At 61.6% G+C, this 26,916-nt stretch overlaps 2 protein-coding genes across 2 annotated transcripts; one reads left to right on the forward strand and one right to left on the reverse strand.

The window, feature by feature from the left end:
- Positions 1–894: 894 nt before the first annotated feature.
- On the forward strand, positions 895–12,885 carry TNS4 (tensin 4). The gene is made up of 12 exons (XM_062595723.1): positions 895–1,402; positions 6,129–6,576; positions 6,809–7,239; positions 8,000–8,086; positions 8,733–8,852; positions 9,195–9,287; positions 9,474–9,551; positions 10,050–10,121; positions 11,029–11,197; positions 11,746–11,814; positions 12,152–12,178; positions 12,747–12,885. Exons 1-12 carry the CDS (start codon positions 895–897, stop codon positions 12,874–12,876), a joined length of 2,232 nt encoding a protein of 743 aa, XP_062451707.1. The 3' UTR covers positions 12,877–12,885.
- Positions 12,886–18,481: 5,596 nt separating this feature from the next.
- IGFBP4 (insulin like growth factor binding protein 4) lies at positions 18,482–25,557 on the reverse strand. The gene is made up of 5 exons (XM_062595343.1): positions 25,475–25,557; positions 22,689–23,023; positions 19,629–19,777; positions 19,398–19,532; positions 18,482–19,311 (listed from the first exon to the last, which is right to left on the reverse strand). The coding sequence occupies exons 1-5, from the start codon at positions 25,555–25,557 to the stop codon at positions 19,183–19,185; spliced, it is 831 nt and encodes a 276-aa protein (XP_062451327.1). The 3' UTR covers positions 18,482–19,182.
- Between the last annotated feature and the right edge of the window lie 1,359 nt (positions 25,558–26,916).

Raw genomic sequence — 26,916 nt, forward strand, 5'->3', positions numbered from 1 at the left:
TCCCCGGTGCCGCTGGGCGACGTCCTCCCCCTCCAGAGGCTCTCGTGAGACCTCGCGCCCCGAGCCCCCGCGGGAAACGGGCCTTCTGCTGCGCTTCCCTTCCTTCCTTCCTTCCCCCCCCCCCCAGTGGTGAGTTAAATAATATTTTAAGTCTAAAGTGAAAGTAGAGAGAATTCAAGATTTAGCAGCAGTTGGAGTCCCCAGACAGCACCTGGCCTGGGAGCGCAGGCACATACACGGCGTCCCAGGGCTCAGCTCGCGCTGTACCAGCAAATGCAGGGCTCGGATTAAATTAACACCCACTCGCAGAGCGTTGCTCTGGCACGCAGCTCAGTCTTTCTGGCCCGCTGCAAGTCTGCCATGTGTGGCTTAGGGCTTGCTGCCTGCCTTTGCCTGTTTGGATTGCTTCCGAGAGCCAGGATCCCATTCAAAAGTTGTTAGACTGACATTTTTGTTTCATTCCTGACCAAGAAAATAGCACTGTGCAAATAAAGCAGAACATAGCTTTTAGGCCTTTGAATCCTGAGTAGCTGTTGTGGATTAATCCTCTTTGCCCTTGCCCAAATGCACAGTGACACCAGGAACAGAGGGCTGGAACTGAGTGGAAAAGAACGTACAGAATGACTTATTTTCTTACAAGCTGAATTCCAAGTTTGCACTGCAAATCCCCTTTCTTACAGACTTTTCCGCTGAAGCCCGTTCCTGCTCTGAGCACGCCTGTATAACCGTTCCTCTCTCTGCATTCTTTAGATTCTTCTACTTGAGACACTGGATTGAAGAAAGGGTCTGAGGTCCCTGCGAGTGAAAGGTGTGCGGCAAACGTATCCTAAGGACGAAGCGGAGGAGGAGGAGATTTCCTTTGGACTCTAAACTGTCAACCCAGAAAGGAAAAATATGTCACAGGTCATACCGAACCACGTGTTGCGGGTTGGACAGACTGTCTGCGTTGCATCACAGGAAGAAAGCCAGAGCTTACGGCCGGCGGGGTACCCAGACTGCTCTGCGCTGCAAACGAAGTACTCCTACTACTCAGCAGATGGCTGGGCTGACCCCTCCGCCATGGTGCGAGCCCAGGCACATTTGCTTCCTAACGGAGGACTGTACAGAACCCACCCTGTGTTTGAACATGTGGCCTCCCACGCTCAAGGGAAAGGGCAGCAGGATACCTCTTTGGAGAGACCCAGTGTCGCTCGTCAGCCAATGGAGGAGGACACCACTGTGGATCCTGATGCTCATCTGATGTCTCCTACCTTGGATATATCAATAGAAAGTCTCAACCAGCTGATCCTGGAAATCGATCCAACCTTTCAGCCACTCATATGCAAGCCAGTGAAAGATGCTGTCCAACCTACTTCTCAGAGTGACCTTGTTGCAACCAAGAAACAAGATCCAGAGGCAATAGGTGAGACAAAAAATCATCCTCATTTAGCAGAGCCAGCATAGCTCATAGTAAAGACCATTTACCTTAGGAAAGTCCAAGGAGTGAGGCTGTCCTCGCACCAGCCACAGACTGGTGCATGTAGAGTGAGATCCTGTGCACTTGTGAAGGCCTGGAAGTAGGGCCTTGATGACATCCCCCTCCATCCCAAGTGAGGTTGATGTTTCACAGGGGATACTGTCTTCTCTCACATCAGTGCTTGACATAAAGGAGCAGGCGAGTAGATTATGTATCCGGGCTGATTGCCCTTCTGCCTAACTAGTGCACTTAGGTGGTCCTGGTCTGATTACTTTTGAAATGTCTCATGTCCAGCTAGCTCAGCAGGAGCCAAAAGGAACAGGGAGAACAACCTTTAATTCTTGTTTGCCTGTGTGGAGAGAATGTTTCTGAAGAGAAATTACAGCTGTAGCTCTCTGAAAACTCCTAATCCAAGTTATCACCATCAATGACTAGAGACAGGCGCTGACCTCTGCATATGATGTCTGTAATGTGTTTAACCTCGCAGCAGAGTCCCAATTCTATGAAAGAGCACTGGAGCCTTTCCCAGGGTCATACTTGACTTGTGGAAGCACAAGGATTTGAAGCCAGATTTCCTAAGCCCTGGGCTAAGGTACTAATTGTTACACAACCCTTGCAATTTAGATGTTCACAATGATTTTGCAAGGGAAATTCCTTTTGCAGGGCTTGTACACTCCTCCAGCAGCATACCTGGCATACACAACGCTGGACATCATCAGGACATACGAACCCCTCTTTCTGCTCTCATCCCTGGGTGTCTTACGTGAACCCTCTGCAACACCTCACTGTCATCTCTGCAATCCAGAGCTGTGCTACATGTGCTGCTTCTGGCCCAAGCTTTTCTTGCCTACCGCTCTTCCACAGTGTGTTAGCTGGCCAATGCGTTATGCACAAACACAAAGCAGACTGTGTGTTGCATGTTGTAGCACATCTTCTGGTACACCAGCTACTGGAAAATAGATCTCTGATGTGAGTAGTTGCCTAAAGATTCAGGTTCAGTGCTTCTGAAAATCCTTATTGCCTATCTGCATCTTCAGATACCAAAATAGCTTGAAAATCTGTCTCCAGACCTCGTTCCAGAGGAGAGTCAAATGACAGGATATTAAAAGCACGAAACAAATTCTGTTCTGTTCTCCCTGTGCTCTCATGAAAGCTTTTACATGAGGAATGTGGGGTTGGAGGAGGACATGGTGTACATCTTAAAGTGCACTGAGCACTGGCAGGTGTGAATTTACTGATGCAGGAACAGGGAAGCAGATAAGCAGGAGCTGGGGAGTGTGGAGGTCGCAGTAGTGTGAGCACGCAGCTGGACTTGGGCATTTCTGGAGCAAGCTGTGTACGTGCGTCCAGCTTCCCCGAGACAGAAGGGGGTGGCCTTGCAGATAAAGTGCTGTGACAAAGTACAAGTTCAACTCCTTGCTCCTTATGCTGGGTTTTAGAGACATTTAGATGCCCCTCTTCTAGGCATCACACTCAAAGGCTGGATGATTTTGAAAATCTGGCTCCAAGTGTGGAACTGAACATCTGGAAATCTGGCCCTGGATTCAATGGGAAAAGTCTCACTTCAGCTTTCAGTGTCTTTTAACCTCTCTTCTCTTTTCCATAAAACTTCTACTGCTGTACTCCAGCCTGAAGAGCTTGAGGGAGGCACGCACTTCACTCAGGGTTTCTTGCTGCACCCGGACAGTCTCTGTCTACACTGCTGTTCCCACTGGTGCTGTCGCTCCAGCTGCCACCATAGATCTGCTTCATGAAGGCTCCCTGCCTCAATTTCCTCCTCTGGGCAGTACAGGGAAGGACTCTACAATTCCCCATTGCACCTTCTGAATAATTTCTATGCCTTTCCTTTCTGCCTAAGGTGTGAAGATGCAAGTCTGTGAGGAACTGAAACCAGAGACAGCTACTTTGTGTGTGTGTATGTGTGTATCTGTATGTATTTATGTGTGTATATGTTTATTTGCCACCCCATCCCATGTTGGTTCGAATCCACTGTCCTTTAGTGAATTACTTTAAAGAAAAGAGGCAGGAGGAGCTGATGGGAGAGTTCCCTGCAAAATGGCCAGCTGATGTGAAAGCTGGTAGGAGACGGATGGTGCCCAAGGAGTACCTGAGAGGGGTTTTGTTCTTGTCTAGTGGAAAGCATGCTGAGGGCTTTTAAATTTTCCATCAAGAGAGAGTTTGCACACTAGATGCTGTAGTAATACTAGACAAATTACCCCTGGTGCTAATCGTTCTTTAAGAACAGGAGACCAGTCCTCTCAGCTTGCGTGAGAGTCAGACTTAGTATTTGTGGGACTTTTGCCACTCCTTGATGTTGAAAGAATTGCCAAGATCCTGAGCAAATATGTAAGACTTAACCACATCTGATAAGCAAAAGCCTCAGCTGGAGGCAAAGGGCCTTGTTAGCCCAGTACATAGATACTTTGCAGTTATTTCTATAAAGGAAAATTAAAAGACACATTTCTTTTCCTCTTTTGAGGGGGACATTGACAAAAAGTATCCGGACAAGATTTTGTTACGAGGGCTTTGCACCCTGATACCAGAACTACGTGGTCCAGGAGCCTGTCCAAGAACCGGCTTTGAAGGATCTACTGCTGGCTTTCAACGGCAATAAGGGTGTGGGACAGGGAAGGCTGCAACTCTGATTCGTTCCCAATGCACAGTCCAGCTGCGTCCCCACTGGAGACCACCAATTCTGGCTTAACTGGGTTCCTCAGCTGCTGTCAGCTGGCCGTGCCGATTCAGTCCTGCGCTTAGGTTGGCTTGGAGAAGTGGCTCAAAGAGTAACTTTTGTACAGGCTTTTGCTTTTCCTAGTCATCAAACTTATGCCCCAGAGGTCTGGTTGTTCCTTATAACAAACAGTGATTGCAGCGCTTGGCAATGAGCAGTTAGCTGCTCTCCCCGGGCTGGATACTCTTAACTGTAGGTTCTAGGGCAGGGTTTAGGTATATAAAATAAACTGCAAAGAAACTCAAGATTTTTAAGATCATTTTTAATTGCTACAGCAAAAAAATTTTCCCTCTCCAACAAACCTTTAAGAATGAGAGCAAGAAACCTTCATGAACTTCATGGCAGAACAGGAGCTGAAAAAAAAAGCTGAACATGTTCAGGCTAGAAATAAGGTGCACAATTTTAGCAGTGAAGGTGATTAACCACTGGAACAACTTCCCTGGGGAGGAGGTGAATTTGCCATTGCTGCAAGTCCTTAAATCAAAGCTGAGAGTCTCTTTCTAAAAGGCACCTTGTAGCTCAGTAAGAATTTATGGCTTTGTTCAAGGTGAAAATCCCTTTGCAGGGAAGCCAGAACCAATCATTAGATTTCCCTCTTGGCTTAAAATCAGTGAGCCTGAGCCCAGCCTCCAGAGCTCTGGTTTAGACCTGAGTCCTTTGAACCTAGCGTGTCTGTGGGAGACAAACAGCCGCTTTCTGGAGGAGGGGCCCAGTGCTAGGGTTGATACTGTGGCCTGTAGCTTCGTCTAGCTCGTCTCCTTTCCACTGTACGCGCCCTTTGCAGCGACAGAGGTGTCCAAAGCCCCGTGCGGCAGGCGGGGAGCGTTGGCCACTCTGCCTGCAGCTTGGCCCCGGGGAATCGGGCGCAGCGGGGCTCTGCGAACGTGGCCGGCTCCGCAGAGCTGGTGCATCCTGCGGCTGGCGTGCAGCAGACACGAGCCAGGCCCTCGTGTGCTGCCTGTGAGCTTTCCCTGAAGGTCTGGCAGCAAGCCGTGCCCCATGCTCCATCCAACGCGTTACCTGCTAACGGGGCCTAGGAGGTGCAGTGCCTGCCCCGAGCATGCTTGGAGGAAACGCACGACAGAACGTGGGCACAGAAACTGCCTGGGAATTGATTTTGCTGCTGAAGGGACTCCGCAGGCGGGAACGGGGGGAGGGAGAGGGCCGTGCCCTCGCTGTTGGCACACGTGGTCCCTTACCTGGTAGCCCAAGCCGCATGATTGCCCTAGTTCCATATGACTCCCCGGCACCATCAGCTCCAAGGCCACGGCGCAGATGTCCAGCTGTGCCTGGGGCCAGGTGACGTTCCTGCTGCGCTCATCCACCCAGCGAGCCTTAAATGGGTGTGCAGGGACTTGCGTTTCCCCCAGGAAGCGCCGGCTGCCTTGGGCATCCTCTGAGTCTGATGTAATCCCTCGAGGGAGCAGCCAGATGTTTTTCTCTTGAGTCAGGTACAAGCAGAGCTGCTGCTGGAGGAAACACCCGCCACTTGCTGCAGGTCTCGGCAAGCGCCAGCTGTGTAATCCTTGCAAGGGGGCTCTGTGCAGTCAGATACGACCGTACGTAACCCGTTCTCCCGCAGTGCCTGCCAGCGCTTGGGTGGGTCGCTGTGACTTGGCACCAGTGAAGAAATCAGCCCTTTTAGGGGCGTAATGAAAGCCCAGCGTTGCGCCGTGTCGGTGTCTCCTGCAAAGCCGGGCGATCCTCGCCGGGAAAGGCAGCCCTGCAGCTGCGCACAGCGACGCGGCTGCCGAGCCGCCGTGCAAGCGGCGGCAGGGCCACACGCTGGGCGAGTGGCAGCCCCCGCCCTCCCCGCGGGGGCTGGAAACTGGAGCCAAAATTAATAACAAGAAGAATAGAGACGTGTATCCCCCACGGAGCTTAGCTAACGAACCTGACTCACACGCTGAATTGCTAACAACCTCCTGTTTCTTCCTCCAGACATCAAATACATAGAGATGCTGCCTGCTAGAGCCAAGTGTCCCGAGCTGCTGCAGGGCTCCCCAAGCCCGTCCAGCACGCCGTTCTCGATGTCCCCCCAGGGCAACGGCTTCCTGCCCCAAAAAGGGGGACTCAGAGGCAACTGCAGCACGAACGGCAGCGTGGTCTTCTCGAGCTCCCCGGGGCCTGAGAGCCCCCGGGCAGGTGCCCTGGGCTGCGCTGCCTCCCAGGCCTGCAGCAAAGCCTCGGAGTGCATCGCCATCCCCCAGCGGTGCGCTGCTGGACAGAAGGACAGCATCTCCTACGGCCCAAGCGCTCTCCTCGGCACGTCACCGGGCCTGGACAATTTGCTGAAGCCTTTGCAGGTTGTGAGGGCACAGCAAAGGACCAGCGGGATCTCCCTGCTGTCCACCAGTCCCGGGTCAGACACCAGTTACGTCCTTGGAAGGTAAATGCAGCCTTGTGTCTCTGCCTGGGGCTGGTGATGGGAGACGAAAGGGGCACGGGACAGCCATCCCCAGTCCTGTTGTCCAGGGCCCTCCTCCTCCTCGGGGTGGGAGTTAATATCTAAGCAGGGCTGAGCTCTCCTTGTAGTTACAGTCTCTGGGGTGGTCTGTGCATTAGGTCCTGACTAAACAGCTCCTGCCAATTGCCTTCTACTCTGTGTCTTCCTCTTGCAGCAGCACCCACTCGCTCCACAACGATGATTCAGATGCTCACCCTGCTGCTGGCCGCTCAGCTGACTGCCCATCCCCTGCGGGATCCCTTGGCAGCCCCTACCCATCTTCCCCAAGTGTCAAATCTCACACTGGAGAAGCTTTTGGCCTGGGCTCCCTCCAGCCAAGGTCAACCTGCTCCACCAAAGCCAGTATGTCCCCATCCCAGAAGGGCCAGGCCAGCAGCTGCCCCCCTTCCATCCTCAACTCCACAGCTGACATCCCAGTACTGCTGGTAAACGGGTGCCTGGAGCGAGGAGACGCATCTCCTCGGCTGACCAGAGGTCCTGCAGCCTCAGTGAAGCAGAGCCCTCCTCCCAGCTGCAGTCCGTCCCTTGGGCTCAGCGGCTTGAACAACGCGCTGTCTGCACCAGTGCTCTCCTGTGCCTCCGACAGTAAGTCATCTCCCTGCCGCAGGGCAGTTTTCAAGGGCAGAGGAACACTGCATCAACCATGATGTTTCCCCTATCAAGATTCTAGGGCACATGTTCAACAGACAGAAATGTCCTGGTGCAGGTGAAGGAGGTGCAGATATGCTCATTTATAGACACTGAAAACAAGGACCGTAATGTTGTCGTTTCATACTTTTGGGGGGACTCAGAACATGTGGGGAGGAGGGGTTAGGGATCCAGTTTGCTCTGGAGGACGTCGAAAGATATCCAAAGTTTATAAGGTCCTCCATTCAAGAGCAAACAACAGGGCTATTGTTCGCTGGAGGAGATTAGCAGAGGCAGCTGTCAGGGCAGAGTGTTTTAATTGGGATTCTCATGGGAAAAGGAGGAGGGCTGTAGCAGGTCAGATCTTCAGCTGGTGTAAATCACCATGGTCCAGTGGACTTCTGTAGGGTTGGGCAGACTGGTGCTGCCAGGGGACTTCGTGTGCTGCCTCTCAGCTCTGTCACAGCATGCCAAGAAAGATAATTATGTGTAGAATGAATTATTCTGAGTAGCAGGGAGGAAGCTCTGATCAAAAGGATTGAAAAAATACTTCAGTCCTGGCCAGCTTGAAAAAGAAACATATTTTAGGGCTCTGTTCTCCTCAGTGATGTCTACTGAAAAGGTCTTTAGGGTTTACATCCCTGACACACCACCTCTGCTTCTCTGTGAAGAGGATGCGTATTGCTTGCTCTGCTTGAGGGAGTTACATCTCTTGTAGGTCCCCCCAGAGATGGGCAACCAACCATGAAGTTTGTGATGGACACATCGAAATACTGGTTCAAGCCAAGCATAACCAGGGAACAAGGTAACACAAGTGTCTTTGCTGGCATAATCCCATATTAAACTTGCTCTCTGCAAGTTGGCAGGAATACTGGCTATTCCTCAGAGTGGTATTTGCTTCTATGCAGTAGATCAGTTCAGCTCCTACCCGTGCTGAGGTCTTCAAGTGACTTGATGATGGCAATGAAAAACATGCTGGGAGATTCGATCACTATTCAGGATGGAAGGCTTAGAGATGCAAGCTGTGCCATGACTAGATCTGCACCCTCCCGGTCTAGGAAAGCTTGGCCTGCTTTTGTAACTGTGGCATTAATCAACACAGCTCTGAAAGGGGCTGAATCTATTCTGCAGATCCCAGAGTCTAAGTCCCTGAGCCCCTGCGGATAGGTGACCCGCAGGGGTGAGCCAGGGCCCCTGAGACAGAAAGTACCTTTACTGCTAGAGCCACACTTGCAGGCAGCAGGCTACTAGCCGCTGCAGAGCTGCCCAGGGCTGTGGCACTGCGGTCTGTACCTGCACGGAGGACGCCTCAGTGCTCAGCAGACTCTCCTGGTTATTTCCTGCTGCTGCCAAGGAATGGCTCCCAGCGAGAGCATCGGCAGGATGCTAAGTGCAAGGAGGGGAGGTTCCACCTGTTTTGCTTGGCTCAGTCTCTGCCTGTGCTTTGACAGCTATCCAGCTGCTGAAGGACAAGGAGCCAGGCACGTTCATTGTGCGAGACAGCACGTCGTACCGGGGGTCTTTCGGACTGGCAATGAAGGTTCTTGTCTCTCCATCCGGCAGCCAGACAGGTACAGGGATTCGCCCACACAGGTGGTGTTCTGCTTCAGGGTGTTCAGTGAAACTGGCCGAACCGTGCGGTGTGTAAACGAGCCAAAAAGCAGCAGGACGCTTGTTCTGCGGAAGAGGCTAGAGCTGGCATCTGTGCGTACCCTCTCACCCCCGCGCAGGGAGCCCTGCACTGCTCCTGCCACGAAGAGCACCGGCTCCGGCGGAAGCCGTGGGGCAGCAGCACTGTGCACGGCCCCTGCCCCGGCCGCCTGCCGCAGTGACCCCGGGGCGGGAAGCAGAGGGCAGGGGAGAAACAACTGCACCCGTGCTGGTGCCGATGCCCTCTTCAATCTTGCCTGAAGGTGACGACAGCAGCGACCTCGTCCGGCACTTCCTCATTGAGTCGTCTGCCAAAGGGGTGCACTTGAAAGGAGCCAGCGAGGAGCTGTATTTTGGTAAGGACGATGCCACCCCCGGGAGCAGCCCTGGCAGTTTTGTGAGGGTCTTTCAAAGCCCCCAAAGCACCAGCCAGGACCCGAGCTCCTTCGCAGCCTCGCAGTGAGCTTGCTATGCACACGCTGGCTCGGGTGGGAGATTCCAGGCCCCGGGGCCCTTGCTGACCACACGGTTCTGTGTTGCAGGCAGCCTCTCCGCCTTTGTGTATCAGCACGCCATCACACCGCTGGCACTGCCCTGCAAGCTCAGCATCCCCACCCGAGGTAGGTGCCGGAAGCGGGAGGTCAGCGGAAAGGGACCACAGGCAGGAGAGATGCTCCAAGTGTCTGGGGCCAGCCTGCGCGCCTGGGGAAACGGCAGAGCGCAGGGTGACCTGTTAGCAGCGTGTGGTCGGGCAGTGGGGAGAGGGCTGAACAGCTCAGGTGCCCCATGGGAAGGGCCAGCAGAAATGTGGCTGATTGCTCTGGCCCTAACAGAGCAGGGAACCGCAGGTCTTGACTTGAGTATGAGACAGTGATGACTTGCTTTTGCTGGGGCTGGAGGGTGGTCAACCATGTACATCAGGGAGGAAGGGCTGCTGAGTGGGCAGGGAGAGGAGGAATGGGGAAATCAGAGATGAACGGCACTGGGAGAGCCATGGAAAAAGGGGATAGAGGACAATTAAATTAGTTGCTACTCTGAAAGCCTGCAATTAATCCTAGCCCTGATGTGAAAAGGAATTTCACCATGGACATCAGAGCTTCTGTTTGTTGTTTGTGCAGACCTTGCCGATGGAGAAAATAGCCCTGACTGTGCTCCAGAATCAGCGGTGGCCCTGCTGAAGAAAACTGCTGGTGAGAAAAGGATTGGGGTCTTTTGACCAAGGAACAGTTGAATTGCCCCTAGCTAGAGCTCAGGCTTGAAAAGATAGTTCTTGAGTTCCCAAGCCTGACAAAAGACCCTAAACTTTTCTGATTCTCAGTGTCCCCTGATTTTTTAAGCCGCTCCTAATTTTGTCTAGCTGATGGGTTTTGAATATCTGGAGTTTCTAGGACAGGATAGTGCTCTCTGGAGCTCTTTAAAGCCACTGCTTCGTTATTCTGCTGAGGGACGTTATGGGAGATGCTTAGGTTCCAAAGAAGGCCTTTGCTTCACTTCTGCACCCTGGTGTCCAGAGCCCGTCCATGTTCAGCAGTGGGTGGGCTTCAGGTGAGAACAGACAGCGACAGGGAGGAGACAGCGTTGACTCGGTCACGGTGTAGTCGTGGGAATCAGAAACCGCTTTGTTTTGCTGGAAATTCTGAAAAAATAAGTTGGCAAGCTCAAAAGTTTAGTTTGACCCAGAACAATACTTTAAACATTTCAATCAGCCTGAAATGTCATGTTTTCAGTTGGACTTGAGCAGTTAGTCAGCTTGGGGTATTTCTGCTTTTCATTAAAGGAAATATGTAGTAAACAGAAAAAAAAAAAATCCAAATGTGACATTTAGAAACCGGAAATTAAATACTTCGACTTTTAAAACAATCAGTGCAAAGAATTAAAGTAAACCAAAATAAATATGTCTGAGTCACCAAATCTTTAATTTGCATCTGACCCCCCAAAATGTGTCTAGTTCTGCATGATGATGCCTGGGACCTGGTTCTGGACTCAACACTTTTGTGCTAGGTGCTGTACATATTCGGAACAGAGAGATGCTGGAGTAACGTCCAGGGGGTTGTGGGCGCCTGTGCTGCTAACCTTGGCTCTGTGTTGTCCTTCCAGTGTGCAACGTCTTGTACCTTAACTCGGTGAACGTGGAGACGCTCACAGGAGCCCCGGCCATCCAGAAAGCCATCTCCTCCACCTTCGAGCTGGAGACCCTGCCCACACCCACCCTCGTGCACTTCAAAGCGACCGAGCAGGGAATCACACTGACGGACATCCAGAGAAAGTACGAGCGGCAGCAGGGGCGCATCGCCCTGCCCTGCGGTGCTCTGCGTCTGACGCCGCAGCCAAGGGCTCACTGAGGGCAGGATCCTGGTGGGAGGGAACAGGAGGAAGGTCAATGTCTTATGAAAATGCAGCTCATTCTTGAATCCTCAGATCTGAGCACAGCTTTCTTCCTGCCTGTTATTCTGCCCACTTGCTATTTTAGAGCCTATCAGAAAAAACTGGCCTGCTAGGACAAATCCATGTTGTAATCCGGGGATGGACTTGACCCCTTATTTTTACAGCACAGGGCATGATTCTGCTTTAAGTGAAGCTAATGGCAACATTTCAATGGTCTTGCAGCAGTGGGAAGTAGGACGAGGCTGAACGCAAGAACCGCGCGCGGTTTGCCAGCGGTCAGCTCCGAGCCAGCCCTCGGGAGCAGGGCCTCCGCACCTCCCCTTTCGCAGCAGCCAGGAGTACTCAGAACAACTTTGCAAATGTCTCGTTCTCCCACCAGCCCTATCCAGGCACTTTCTAACGCTGCCTTCTCCTCCTCTCTCCTGACAGGGTGTTTTTCAGACGACACTATCCCTTGGCTGCCATCAGGTTCTGTGGGATGGATCCTGAAAACAGAAAGTGAGTTAACTGCTCTGTGGGTTGAGACCATTTGTGCTAGTAAAAGCCGTTGTGGAGTAGTGCTCGTTCTGCCGTGGTTCCCCGCAGGGCCTCAGTGCGTCTCTGCGCCAGGGAGAGCAGGGTGATTCCCATGGAGCTGAGCATGGCCCTGGGGCCAGACGCCCACGCTAGGATGGGCTGCTCCAATCCCCTGCACTGCTTAAATTCCCAGACAGCAAGATGTGCAATCCCCCACCTCAGGCAGGGTTTCTAGCTAAATATAAACCTTGACTTTGCAGCTACCTGAATCAGTTAAATATCACTCTTCTCAACAAATCCAATTCTGTTCTTCTTTCAGGTGGCAGAAGTACTGCAGGGCTTCAAGGTAAGACTCGCACGAGGACCTCCTGTAACATAAGCATGCCGATGAAAAGCTGGGGGGGGATGGCTGCTTTGATTCAGCCTTGACTCTTGAGAAGGGTGCGTTGCAAAGAGGCAACAAAGAACTGGAGCTTGGAAATGAATAGGAGATGCAATAAGCATTAGCATGGTGGCTGGAAGAGTTGTGGAACAAATGAGTGAAGCTTTACGGAGTCCTTGCTCTGAAGGGTTAGATGCGAGGCTGAGATAATGCCCAACGTTCTCTGCGTCCCCTTAAGTGGAAAGTACCCACCCAAATCCTTAAACTTTCCCAGAGTTACTTGTTTGCTCTGGACGCAGGAAGTGAGCTGATATCTGGCTCTACCTTGCGTTCAAGAAACTTTTTACAGTTGGGAAGGCCTTGCCAGAAATACTTTTCCCAATTGTTTTCCTTCCAAGTAAACGTGATTAGGGAACAGGCCAAGGCAGAATTGTTGGAGCTGGGATTTTGCTTTGTGGCCGGGGCTAGTTTAAGCATATTCCTTTGGATTCCTGAATGGGAACTAAGTAAGACTCTCTCTTCTTTTTCAAAGAATCTTTGGGTTTGTGGCCAAAAGCCAAACCGATTCGGAGAACCTCTGTCACCTGTTTGCAGAGTACGACACTGTGCAGCCAGCGTCTCTTGTGATCGACTTTGTCAGCAAGCTTCTGCCAGGCCCGTAGAGGACGTAAACCCTGGGACAGCTCAGGGCTGGCAGCTGCCCACATACTGCGGAGACGGTTCCTCATTTTCTACTGCTTTTGGGTTGCATTTTGGCAACAGCTCGTATTTATATTTTTTTGTTACATACTGTTGTGTCAAGAGTTTCAGTTAAAGATTTTATATTCACTGCTCGGTTCTTGGAAGCCTCTGGTGGGATCAGATGTTCTTTCAAGGCCTCCATGAGGAATCATATGGAAGCATTCACTATGATGGCAAATGCATCAGGATCCCAACCCGCGGAAAGCTGTGCCTGGCTTGGGAGTAACCGCGTGTGAGAGGAAGCTGGGCTTGCCTTACGAAACTGCTGGCTCGCTCACCTGGCACGCACGGGTTTATTTTCTCCATGGAGGACTGAAATAACAGAAGATTCCTACCAGTAATGGGGGATGCCTTGACTTTGGGTGTCCAGTCTGAGGTACTTTGGGGGGAGCTGAGCTCCCACCTGCAGAGAATCAGCATTAGTGCCCCGCTCTCTCCCAATGGCGAGGGAGGGAAGGTCTGTTAGAGACAGGGAGATGACTCTCTCTCTGCCTTGAAGACAGACCTGTATCACAAGGCAGTTTTGCAAATCAAAGCGTATAAAAATCACTAGACCCTTCTGAAGAATCCTGCTTTCCTAAAAGAGCAAGAAACATCAAAAAGGCAGAAATGTCAGAACAGCGTATTTTTGCCAGGTGCTGGTAAATTCTCTTGCCCTTTTTTGCAAAGCAGGGTTACAAACTAGCTCAACCTATATGCATTGTGATAAGCTGAGAAGTAAATGTTGACATTTTCATGACAGTAAAACACTGGGTTTTTGGATGTGACTTCCATGAATTTGGGCCAGATCCTCAGATGACGTAAATTGGCGTAGCCTCGTGGAAGTCAGTGCTGCTGTGATTTACACCAGCTGAAGATCTAGCTCTTGCTGCAATGTCAGAGTGGAGTAGAGCTGCTCTGAATCTAACACATAATCTCTTCTCCCTCTTGCTTAACGTGTACCACTGTATTGTTTTAATTTGGGGCTGTGTGCTAAGAAACCCTGCTTAAGGGTATTTTCAATAAAACCAGCGGATCATTTATCTCACCACAAACACGGAGATTTTAGCAATTGAAATATGCTACTTCGCTCTCTTAAACTGCCAAGTGTATGTATGCAGTGAACATAAGGAAAAAGTCACCATCCTCCAGCAAGACTTTGAAACGGCGTCCAAATGAAACAGCTCTTTGGCAACGAGGAAAATAACTCTGTGAGTTACTGAGACCTGCTGTACCGGCGAGGGGGGAGCAGCCGGCTGCAGTAAGAGAAACTAAAGGTTTTGTCAGGCTCGGGTCTGCGTGCGTGCGATGCCCGAGGCGCGAGGGAGGCGCCGCCTGGGAGAGCGGCGTCGGGAGGCGGCAGCGTGGCCAGCTCGGCCCCCAAGCTCGCCGCAGCCCCGCGGCCCGGGCAGCGGGCTCCTTCTCGGAACTGCGGCTCCGTACGTGCCGCGTTTCCGCGGCGCGCCGGCGGAGGCACGCAAGGCTGGAAGCGGGTGCGGGGCCCGTCCGCGGTGGCCCCCGGGGGAGAGGTGCCACGCGGCAAACCCGGAGCCGCGGAAAGCCGTGATTGCTGCTCGGCCCCTGCTCTTGCCCCGCGCAGCCGTGGGCTCGCGCGTCCCTCGGCTGCTCCGCATCCGGCCCCCTTCCTGCGGAGACGCCGGCGTCCTTTAGGAACGGCTCCCCTGGCGCTGCCCGGGGACCGCGGCACCCCGCGCCCGGGCCTCGGGCGCGCAGGATGGGACCCGGTGCAGTGCGGGCTGCGGCCAGCAAGGGGCCCCAGCAAGACACCGTCCCTCCGTCCATCCTGCCCGTCGGCTGGGAGCCGTGAGTAAGGGCAGAGCTGCCGGCTCTTGCAGAGCTGTTTCCATTAAACACTTAACTACTCCCGTGGCTGCTCGCAGCCTGCAGGATCCCGGCGCCCGGGACGCGGCGCTCGCTTACACAGCCCGCGCGCGAGCCCCGCTGCAGGTCCCTGCCTGTACGAGAGCAGTGCTTCATGCGGCCGGCTATCGGCGCGGCGGGAACACGAACACCCGCACGCTTTGGCCCCGAGCGGCAGCGCGTCCCCCGGCACGCGCGTCTCCCCTAGCACGCTTGTGAAATCCGCCTCCCTTTTGCAAGACTCCCAACAGCAGGAGAAGCAGGGTTTGTTTGTTTTCTGGGTAACGGGGGCAATGGTTGCTTTTCCCAGTTCAAACCTAGAAGATTTTGGAACGGGGAACCGGCCCGGCTCCAAACTCCATCGTCGGCACTTGGAATTTTCAGTTCATTGAAAGCCCTTTTCCCGTGAAACGTAGCTGAAACATCGCTCTGGGATAGTTCAGCCAAAACCACCTGATTCAGGAAAAAAACAAGCAATTCTCTGAGCTCCGTGATTTCCAAAGTCTGTCCCAGGCTTCCTGGAAGCGCAGCCCTCGGCTGGGCTTTTTGGGTCCGGTTCCAGCCATTTGATAACAAATCCGGGTCCCGTACGGGCTGCGTTTCCCGGGGGTTCGGTGCGAGGAGCCTCTGCGGCGGCGGCCGGGCGATGCCCTGCGGCGGCGGCTCGGCATCGGGACGCAGCCACCAACAGGCAAGATCCCGAAAGCCGGAGCGCCCGCCGGCGCGGAGGGGCGCCGCGGCCGGAGCCGGCAGGACTCGGCGCGCGGGGCGGCACTTGCAAACGAAGACAACGCTTCTGCTTTTTAACAGAAGTCCAAGTGTTCCCAGCCGCGACGTTTTCCTTTCCGCTCTCTAATTGCTTGAAAGGAGTTTGGAAACGCAAGGAAAGCAACCCGCCGCGGAGGGGGGCCGGAGCCGCGGCGTGCAGGGCCAGCTCCCGGCGCAGGGGCCGCTCCGAGCCCCTACGTGCTGCTCCCCCGCGCAGCCGCGGGCTCCGCTTTCCCGCACAGAGGGAGCAGGGAGCCGGTTCAGCTCGGGGGGGACCAGGCAGCACGCCGCTTTGGGGGGAAAGTTTTTTTTTTTTTTTTTTCCCTAGCATTTTGGCTGAGGCCGAGGATGCAGAGCCAGGGCTGAAGGGGCTCAGCCTGCCCCGGGGGGCCGCCGGAGCTGCAGGAAGGCCGGCGCTCCGGCCCGCCCACGTGCACGCATGCGCGTGCAAAGCGCTTCGCTAAGGGGCTCCCGAGCCCGGGCACCCCTGCAGCAGCCCGGGCTGGGGCTGGCGGCAGAGCCCGCGCTCGCCGGCCAACCGGGCGCCGGGCCGGGCTCCAGCAGAGCTGCCGTTGTCCCGGGGCCGGCTGCCGATGCGCCGCGCCAGCAAATTACAGCGCTTGTCTACATTGGCTGCAGCCACCCGCCCTCGGGCCCGTCTGCTCCACAGCATTTGCACAGCCCCAAGCACCTTCAGGCCGCTGCGCTCCAGCTTCGTGCTGCACCACTGGCCCCGGGGAGCTGCACCGCGCAGCAGCGTGCACCGCCAGCCCGAGGCAGCCACACTGCACAGCAGCGCGCACCTCCAGCCCCCGTGCAGCAGTGTGCACGGCCAGCCCTGGGGAGCTGCACCACGCTGCAGCGTGCACCTCCAGCCCCCGTGCAGCGGTGTGCACCGCCAGCCCTGGGGAGCTGCACCGCGCAGCAGCGTGCACCTCCAGCCCCCGTGCAGCAGTGTGCACCGCCAGCCCTGGGGAGCTGCACCACACTGCAGCATGCACCTCCAGCCCCCGTGCAGCAGTGTGCACCGCCAGCCCTGGGGAGCTGCACCGCGCAGCAGCGTGCACCTCCAGGCCCCGTGCAGCAGTGTGCACCGCCAGCCCTGGGGAGCTGCACCACGCTGCAGCGTGCACCTCCAGCCCCCGTGCAGCAGTGTGCACCGCCAGCCCTGGGGAGCTGCACCGCGCTGCAGCGTGCACCTCCAGCCCCCGTGCAGCAGTGTGCACGGCCAGCCCTGGGGAGCTGCACCACACTGCAGCATGCACCTCCAGCCCCCGTGCAGCAGTGTGCACCGCCAGCCCTGGGGAGCTGCACCACGCTGCAGCGTGCACCTCCAGCCCCCGTGCAGCAGTGTGCACGGCCAGCCCTGGGGAGCTGCACCACGCTGCAGCGTGCACCTCCAGCCCCCGTGCAGCAGTGTGCACCGCCAGCCCTGGGGAGCTGCACCGCGCAGCAGCGTGCACCTCCAGCCCCCGTGCAGCAGTGTGCACGGCCAGCCCTGGGGAGCTGCACCACACTGCAGCGTGCACCTCCAGCCCCCGTGCAGCAGTGTGCACCGCCGGCCCCGGGGAGCAGCACCACGCTGCAGCGTGCACCTCCAGCCCCCGTGCAGCAGTGTGCACTGCCAGCCCTGGGGAGCTGCACCACGCTGCAGCGTGCACCTCCAGCCCCCGTGCAGCAGTGTGCACCGCCGGCCCCGGGGAGCAGCACCACGCTGCAGCGTGCACCTCCAGCCCCCGTGCAGCAGTGTGCACCGCCAGCCCTGGGGAGCTGCACCGCGCAGCAGCGTGCACCTCCAGCCCCCGTGCAGCGGTGTGCACCGCCAGCCCTGGGGAGCTGCACCACGCTGCAGCGTGCACCTCCAGCCCCCGTGCAGCAGTGTGCACCGCCAGCCCTGGGGAGCTGCACCACGCTGCAGCGTGCACCTCCAGCCCCCGTGCAGCAGTGTGCACGGCCAGCCCTGGGGAGCTGCACCGCGCAGCAGCGTGCACCTCCAGCCCCCGTGCAGCGGTGTGCACCGCCAGCCCTGGGGAGCTGCACCGCGCAGCAGCGTGCACCTCCAGCCCCCGTGCAGCGGTGTGCACCGCCAGCCCTGGGGAGCTGCACCACGCTGCAGCGTGCACCTCCAGCCCCCGTGCAGCAGTGTGCACCGCCAGCCCTGGGGAGCTGCACCGCGCTGCAGCGCGCACCTCCAGCCCCCGTGCAGCAGTGTGCACCGCCGGCCCCGGGGAGCTGCACCACGCTGCAGCGTGCACCTCCAGCCCCCGTGCAGCAGTGTGCACGGCCAGCCCTGGGGAGCTGCACCACGCTGCAGCGTGCACCTCCAGCCCCCGTGCAGCAGTGTGCACCGCCGGCCCTGGGGAGCTGCACCACGCTGCAGCGTGCACCTCCAGCCCCCGTGCAGCAGTGTGCACCGCCAGCCCTGGGGAGCTGCACCACGCTGCAGCGTGCACCTCCAGCCCCCGTGCAGCAGTGTGCACCGCCAGCCCTGGGGAGCTGCACCACGCTGCAGCGTGCACCTCCAGCCCCCGTGCAGCAGTGTGCACCGCTGGCCCCGGGGAGCTGCACCACGCTGCAGCGCGCACCTCCAGCCCCCGTGCAGCGGTGTGCACCGCCAGCCCTGGGGAGCTGCACCACGCTGCAGCGTGCACCTCCAGCCCCCGTGCAGCAGTGTGCACCGCTGGCCCCGAGCACTTCCCAAGTGCCCGCAGCTCCCACCGCTGCCACCACGACCTCGGCTGCAGCGAGGCGGCCGGAAAAAGAAGCTGCCGAATGTCTTTGCCGGCGGCTGACAGCGCCCGTCAGGAGAGCGAAGCCCCAGGGCACTGTTGCTCGTCCTCTGCTCTGGATATTTTCTTTAAAGTGACGCAAAGATAAAATATGCTCGATAGAAACATATCAAATAACAGTGAAAATTAAATACAGCAATTATCATCTTCCCTCCCCCCCTTTTTGACAATACAAAGCTCCAAGGTTACTGGTAAAAGAGGGACGCGGCGGCACACGGACGGAGCCCAAACGGCAACGGAAAGCTCGTGCCGGTGCGCAAACACGCGCGGGGCAGGTAGCCTTAATCCGGAATAACGATCTCGTGTAAATACAGCCTTAAACTACCGGGGGAGACAGGGCGAAACGTCAGCGCGCCAGGCGGTGGGCAGCGCCCGGCTCCTCGCTTCACTAAAACTGAAACGTTTCCCTCCGCGCCGCAGCGGGCTCGTCCCCCTCTTTGGCAAACTTTCCCTTGCGACCGAAAGGGCAATTTGTCACCCCAGAGTCATCGAGATGAGCAGTTCCCAGCCCGGCTGGCTCCCGCGGAAGCGCTTTGGGGGGGGGGGGAAAAAAGCTGCAAAAAATAGTGAAAAAATTTTCAGCAGAAACCTTTGCGCTGGCAAAACCCACAGTTTTTGCGTCACTGAAGCATTTCCGAAATTCATCTTGGTTTCGCCCAGCTGGCCAGGTCGGACGGCGCGGAGGCACAAGCCGTTCGCAGAGGCGCCCCGCCGCTCGCGGCCGACCGGGCCGAACAGAGCCGGCGGCAAATCCACCGGCTGCGCTTCCTAAACGCGGCAAGTCTTCGGCGCGGGGCGGCCGCGGGGCGCTCACATGCTGTCCGCCGGCTGGTGACAGTCCAGGTCCCCCTTCAGCTCCAGGAAGCCCGGCAGCTTCACCCCCGTCTTGCGGTCCACGCACCAGCACTTCCCGCGCCGCCCGTCCAGCGCCGGGTGACACTAGGGAGGGGACGCGGCCGGCTGAGCTCCGCCGCGCCGGGGCCGCCGGCTCGGCCGAGGGAGCGGCGCCGCGCGCGCTCGCCTACCTGCTTGGGGTGGAAGTTGCCGTTGCGGTCGCAGTTGGGGATGGGGATGACGTAGAGGTCCTCATGCGTCCGCGTCGGCGCCGCCGCCAGCCGCTCCAGCGCCCGGTGCAGCTCGCTCTGGCACGAGCCCTGCGCCTGCGGGAACGGGGCGCTGAGCCGGGGCCGGGCGGCCGCCGGCGAGCGCCGCCGCCCCCCGGCCACCCCCGGCCCCGCGCCGCCCCCCGCGCTCACTATGGGCCGCGTCTCCTCGCGGTGGTTCCCGCTGTTCCTCATCCTGTTGCCGTTGCTGACGCGCTTGGCCTGCTGCTTCTGCAGGCACTTGCGGTCCTGGAGGCTGCAGGGGCTGAAGCTGTTGTTGGGGTGCTCGATCTCCTCCTTGTCTGCAAGGACAGAGCCCGCTGCGGCTCAGCACCGCGGCTCAGCGCCGCGTCCCCGCGCGCGTCGGCGGCCGTCGCGCCCGCACCCGCCCCCGCCGCGGCTCGGGGAGCTCCGCGACTCGTGAAGCCGCGATGCACCACCGCGGCGTTGCAGACGGGCCCGGGGTGCCCACCGCGTCCCCGGAGAGCCCGGGGCAGGGGACGGCGGCCCGGGCACGTGCTCAGCGCCGGCGCAGCCCCGCGTCCCGCGCGGGGACACGAGCGTCGTCAGCCGGGCTCGTGCCAGGGCCGTCACGGCTTTGCCTCCCGGCTCCCCGCCGCTCCGGCCCCAGCCGCGGCTCCCGGCGGCCTGGGGAAAGTTCACGGCGGAGCCCTGGTGACAAATCCTTCTGCTGCATTCGGGTGCTGTTTGCTTTTCGTTTAATATGTCATGTTTTTTTCCAGGAAATGGCTCAGGTCCTTGAAATTTGAAACACAAACCCAAAGCGCCGCCCGGCTCCCGGTGCGGAGCGGTGCCAGCCCCGGTGGCGCGAGCACGAGCCCCGCGCCGTGCCGCACCGCACCGTGCCGTGCCGCACCGCACCGGGGCCTCGGCTCACCAGAGCCACTCCGGGAGCTGCCGCCGGGGCCGGGAGCCCCGCGCCCCCGCCAGCGCCAGCGCGCGGACACCCCTCCTCCCCGCCGGCCGCTGCCGTGGTGTCGAATCTCGTGGTTTAAATAAAACCAGATGCCAATAAGCTTTTCCTAAGGCCGCGCGAAGCAGGCGGTGCCGGGGGGCGGCCGGGCTTCGTCGCCCCCGTGCTCGGCACCGCGCCGCGCTAGCGAACTCCTCCGGCTCTACCAGCCCAAGCGCTCGGACGTGCGGGCTGCAGCCGCGGGGTCCCGGACGGCAGCTAAATCGCTCGTAGCCGCTGGCCGCGCGCTGGGGAAAAGGCCCTCGCCTCCCGCAGGATGCCGCGGGCATGCCCGGCCGCGGCCGCCGAGCAGGGAGCGACCGTCCAGCCCCTCCGAAACCCCAAGCTCAGCCCAGCCCCCCGCCGCCGATTCCCGAGCCTCTTCCCTGGAATGCAGCATTCCCGGCGCCCCCGACAAAGTGTTTACTGTACTAGCTGCACATTAACCGCTTCCCGGCCATGGCTGCCCGCCGGCGCACGCCGGCCAGCGGGCGCCTCTCGGCCCGGGAGCCCGGGAGCACCTGCTCCGGCCCGCCGGCTCGGCACCCGCCGGGATGCGCCTGGCTGCGGCGGCACCGGGCCAGGGAGCCACGGCTCTGGCATCCCGCTGGGATCATCCTGCCGGGGCTGCAACGCCGACGCGCTGCAGAGCTTGCGCCCGCTGGGCAAGCGGGTGCTGCCTGCTCTCCCTTCCCCGCAGCCACGGAGCTGCCGGCAAATTGCCCCATTCCCGCGGCCGGATCCCCCCGTCCCCAGCCCGAGTCCCGAGCAGCACAGGAAGAACGGGACAAACACTGCGAGTCCGCTTCCTACAGGCTCTGGAAGAAACGCCGCGTTACGCAGGCCAGAGCCAAAACCAACAGGCCTTGGCAGCCCGGCGGCGCCCCGGGCCCGGGAGCCAAGGCCGCGTTTGCAGGATGTGGGATGGGGACAAGCAGCCACGGTGGGGGCGGGGGGGGGTCTCCGCAGCTCGCGGCCCCGTCGCGGTGCCCTTCCCCAGGGATCTCCGCGCCGGTGCGGGGAGGAAAGCGGAGCGGGACTCCAGAGCTCGCGGCAAGCCACCGGCACGTCCAAACCGCTGCGGCCGGCTCGCGGCCCGTCCCGGCGGGACGCTGCTCCCCGGCTCTGTCCTGGGAGACCTCTCCTGCCCTCGCCCGCTGGCTCTGCCGGGGCTGCGAGGCCCGAGCCCGGCGAAAGGAGCTGCTGGGCCTCCCGCGGGCCGTCTTCTCGCCAGCCCACGGCGGGACAAGCCAGGCGGCAGCGGACGTCGACGGAGCTACAGACACAACAGGCTGTGCCCAGGCTCCCGGCGTGGCCGGACCCTGGCCCCGGCAGCGGGACGGGATGGCGGGCATCCAGCCCCCCCGGCGGCCCGGCAGCGCTGTCCGGAGCCCTCCTGGACCTGTCTCCAGGCTGCTCCGGCGCTCAGCCCCCGGGACGTGGTCCATTCCCGCTGCCCGAGCTGCCGTGTGGCCTAAGCGGGTCCAGGGCAGCGCTGCCACCTCGGCTCTGCCGCTGCGCCCAGGACCCCGCGCCAGCGGCACAGGGGGCAGAGGGCGGCACGAGCAGAGCCGGCCGGCGCGGCGGGGCTGCAACCCCTGAGCGTCCCCCGGCCCCTCCACCGGCGCAGCCTCCGTCACAGCCCCGGCACGCAGGCAAGCCCCAAGCGGCGTGCGGAGGGAAGCAGGTGCCCCGAGGCCTCTTTCCTGTTTCCTCCCGGCGGTGCTGCCTCCCCAGGAAGGGGGGAGCACGGGGGGCACCGTGCAACGGGAGCGTCCTCCGGGCCACGCGTGGCTGCAGGATGCCGCACTGCCCCGCTGGTGCTGGCACTCCGCAGTGAGGGCTGGGCTCGGGGGAAATAAATGAGCCCTTGCAAAGCGCCGTGCCCCCGTGCACAGGCTGCATCCCTGCCTGGCACCAGGGCTCGCCCGCCGGTGCCGCCGGCCACGGCACTGCCGCACGGGGAGCTGCTGCGGACGGCACCAACGCGGTACCCAGCCGCGGGAGCTCACGCAGCCCAGCACCGCTCCAGCCCGCGGTGCTCCTGGTGCACGGCTGTCCCGTCCCGTCCCGTCCCGTCCCCTCCCAGTGCAGGCACCCGGCTTGCTCCCAGCCTCACCCGTGCCGGGCGAGCGGGGCCGGAGCGAGCAGGCCGCTGCGAACCAAGCGGGCGGGAGCTGCCCGGGGAGCTGCCGGCAGCCTCCCCCGCCGCAGCCCCCCGCCGCCGGGGCCGGCCTTACCTGTCGGCTGGAGGCTCTCCTGGATGGCCTCGACGTCGGCCAGGTCGGTGCAGACGCCCTGGCCGTGCATGAGGGTGTGCAGCGGGCGCGGGACGCCGCGGGGCGGGTAGCAGCGCAGCCCGGCGCCGCAGCGCGCCGTGTAGACGCCGCAGGCGGTGCCGCGGCCGAGCGCGCAGGTCGCGCAGCAGCCGCAGCCCGGCTCGCGCACCAGCTCCGCGCAGCCCTGCGGCGCCTTGCAGCGCGCCAGCCGCTCCTCGGAGCACGGCGGGCACTGGATCGCCTCCTCGCCGCCGCCCAGCCCCGCCGCCGCCGCCGCCGCCAGCAGCAGCAGCGCGCGCCCCGCCGCCCCGCGCATGGCCGCCCGCTCCGCTCCGCTCCGCTCCGCGCCGCCCGCTCCGCACCCGCGCTCCGCGGCGCTGCAGGCGGCGCGGCCCGGCGCGGCGCGGCGCGGTGCGGCGCGGCCCGGCCCGGCTCGGCTCGGCCCGGCGCGGCTCTCCGCTAGCAGCGGCCGCGGGGCGGCGGCGGCTTTATGCGGCCGCTGGCCACACCTCCCGCCGCCGCCGCCACCGGGGCCACCGGCGGGGCCGCCCCGCGCGCCACCGGCACCGGCACCGGCGCCGGGGCCAGCGGCCGGGCCGCTCCCGCCGCGGGCGGCGCTGCCCCGGCCCCGCGGGAGCTGCTCCGGCCCCGGGGGGCTGCTCCGGCCCCGTGGAGGATGGTCCGGCCCCGAGGGGGCGGCTCCGGCCCCGACGGGGCTGCTCCGGCCCCGCGGAGGATGCTCCGGCCCCGACGGGGCTGCCCCGGCCCCGAGGGGGCTGCTCCAGCCCCATGGAGTCTGCTGCGGCCCCGTGGAGGATGCTCCGGCCCCGGGGGGGGGATGCTCCGGGCCCGAGGGGGGATGCTGTGCCCCCGAGGGGGCTTCTCAGGCCCCAAGGAGGCTGTTCCGGCCCCGAGGGGGCTGCTCCAGCCCCACGGAGGCTGCTCTGGCCCCGAGGAGGATGCTCCGGCCCCGAGGGGGCTGCTCCGGCCCCGTATGGCGGCTGCTCCAGCCCCGAGGGGGGATGCTCTGCCCCCGAGGGGGCTGCTCCGGCCCCACGGAGGCTGCTCCGCCGCCTGCGCAGCAGCGGGGCCGCGGGCAGAGCCACCCGCTCTGCTCTGGCCCTGCGCCCCGAGCGAGTGACGTCGCCGGAGCCCCCGGGGCTGCCCCACTGCCCCAGGCTCGCACACTCCTCCCTGCCCGACAGCCCCCATCACTGCGGCCCCCGGCCCCACAACGCCGTGCCCTGCAGCCCCCCACAGCCCTGCCTGGAGACCCTCATTCCTATCGCCCTCCACAGCCTGTCGAGCCCTCCTGGCACAATCCCCCTGCCCTTCTCCTCGCTCCGTAACCCCCTTGCAGCCCCTCTGCCGCCAGGATCCCCGGCAGCCCCCCCCTACCAGCACCCTGTCCACCACGGCCTGTCCGGTCCTGAGAGCAACTGGGATGAACTGGGAAGCACCTGGGGGAATGCCTGAAGCTCGCGGCCGTGCTCAGACCCAAGGTCCACGCTGGGGACAAGCAAGCTCTGCCCCGCGCGGGCCCCGCCGGGCCCCACGCAGGCTCTGAGCCGCGGGTGCGGAGGTGCCAGAGCGCCCGGGGCGGCGGCCGGGCCCAGGCGGGCGGCGATGCGCCCGGCGCCGGCTGCAGCCTGCCGCTGCCCCCCTCCCCGCCCCCCGGGCCGGGGGCTCGGGCCGGCTCGGGAGCTGCTTCCCCGCAGCGCCCCGCGGACGGGCGCCCGGCGCGACCCGCAGCCCCGCTGCACCGGCACCGCGCAGGGGAGCAAAAGTTGAAAGCTGCCGGCACCTAGCGGCTGTTTCAGCAAATCGGGAGGAAGCGGGGAGAGGAGCCCGGAGCATCCCGCGGGGCAGGGCCGCGGCTGGCTGCAGCACGGTCAGCCCCGCCGGGCCCGGGCGGCCGGGGGCCCCCGCTCGGTCCCTCTCCCGCAGGGTCCCCGGCGCCGGGGACCGACCGCGCCCGGGCAGAGACCCGCAGGGCTGGTGCCACGGGCCGCCGAGGAGCGGCTGCGCGCTGCGGGGCGCCTTCGGACCCCGGGGCGCGCTGGCACAGGGAGCAGCCCGTTCCCGCGCCCGGCCACAGCGCAGACCCATGGGTGCAGAGCCGAGCCCTGTTCCCACCACGGGGTGCTGGAAGATGGGGCCCAGCCCCAGCCCCGGCCCGTGCGGGGATGCGACGCACCTCGGCGGCCCGGCGGGCCCCTGCCCCGGCGCTGCGTGGGCACCTGCGGCTTGTGGGTCACTGCTCCAGCTCCTCGCTCTGCCGGCCGCGCCACGCCGAGCCCGTCCCCAAGCACCATGCCGGGGGGATGCTGCCATCCCACACGGGCAGCTCGGGGACCAGCTGCAGGACAGACCCAGACCCGGACCAACCATCCCCGTCCGGAGCCGGCGAGCAGCAGCAGGGTTCGCAGAGCCCCGCGGGGAGGTGCAGAGCTTGTCGCGGATCGGCCATTGCAGCTCCGTGCCAGTGAGTCCGCCCGGGAGACAGAGCCGAGACGCTCCGGGCCGGAGCTGGGTGATTTCGGGAGCCCGGCAGTGGGCTGTGGAGCTTGGCAGGACGCTCCATGGCGAGGGCCCAAGGGAGGGCAGCACTGGGGCCACGTCTGGCGTGGCTGGGAGGGACGGGAGCAGGCGCAGGGCGCTGCGGGCTGTGATACTGGGTGCCACCTCGGCCCCCACCCCCAGCCTGCAAGGCAGGGCCCAGGCTGAGCCCCCCAAACTCATCTCACAGGTGATCACATCCAGCACTCGAACCTGCAATTTGCAGGGTGCTGCCGACAATCGCCGTGGTGCTGAGAGCCCCCAGGACCATCTTCTTCCTCGTAGGGGCCTCACACGGGGGTGGGCACAGCACGGCGGTCTGGGGCAGGCGGTGGGCAAGGGGCTCCGCAACCCCTCCCCAGCTCCGGGGCCGCCCCGAAGCCCCTGCCCCAGCGCGGCCGCACTGCTGGGGCGCGCGGCGGCCGTGACGCGGGCCGCAGGCGCCAGCCTTGACACGGTGTCCGAGCCCAGGGCCAAACCCAAACAGGTGCCCGGCCCCGCTCGGGCCGCGGCACCTTATCAGGCCTTGGCAGCGCTGAGCACCCGCTGCGGAGACTGTTGTGTCTGCGGGGCCGGAGGGAGCGGGGCCGAGCGGCGCGGATGGGGCCGCGCTCACTGCTCTGCCCCCGGGCACTGTGCTCCCTCTCCAATCGGGCACGGCCCCCCAGGTCCCGCTGCACCATCCTGCGGGGTGGAGGGGAGCCGGTGGGCACGGAGCCCCCGGGGCGCCGATGTGCCCCGTCCCCAGCCCCCCGGTGCGCCCTCCCCCCCCAAAATCACAGCGGTGCAGCCCCGCTCTCCTGCCTGCGGCCGGGAAGCCCCCACGCTCCCAGGGCTCCGGGCGCTCCGGGCTCCGTTCCCTGGGACCTGTGGGCTCCCCGAAGCTGGGGAGGGCCCAGGCTGCCTGCTGCATTCCCACGACCCATCCTGGCAGGGTCTGGAGCCATCCCAGGCCTGGGGAGAGGCTGCAGGTCAGGGGAAGGGCTGGAGACCCCCCCCCCCACCCCAGCAAGGGTGGCCCTCCGAGGCCAGGCTGTCCCCAACGGAGTGGGAGAGACACGTGGCCATTTGTGCCCACTGCGGGATGCAGCGGGTGCACACGCCGCAGGGTGCAGTATCTGCGCCCACGGTGACTGCGCACGCTGCCGGCGTTGCACCGCTGCAGGATGGGGTGATTGCACGTGCTGCAGGGTGCAGGTATTGAGCCCGTCAAGGGACACAGGTGTTGTGCTCACGGGGGGATGTGGGGCTTGCACCGTGACCCCTTGCAGGATGCCAGTGCCTCTCTCGCGCGCACACATGCTCCCGGGGCTCTCGCAGCCCTGCGCCACGCTGCAAGTGCAGTTCTGGCTGCCCCGTCCCCGTGCCAGGCCCCCCAGGCCACAGGGACCCACGGGAGCCAGCCCAGCTCCCCCTCGCCCGTGGCCGATGCCCCTCGTGCTCCGCCGGCCCTCGCCTGGGCTCCCCTCCTTGCTGGTTTTATTTCCCATTCCCAGGTGGCATCTCCTCCCCCAGCTGCGCGGGCGCTCAGCCCCCGCCGGATGCGGCCCTCAGGGCGCGGGGCGGGCACGGAGGCGTGTCGGGGGCCGCCGTGATAACACCCGGAGCCGAGCCGGCCCCCCCCGCCCCT

The sequence above is a fragment of the Rhea pennata genome, chromosome 26 (assembly GCF_028389875.1).
Source record: "Rhea pennata isolate bPtePen1 chromosome 26, bPtePen1.pri, whole genome shotgun sequence".
Classification (NCBI taxonomy): Eukaryota; Metazoa; Chordata; class Aves; order Rheiformes; family Rheidae; genus Rhea; species Rhea pennata.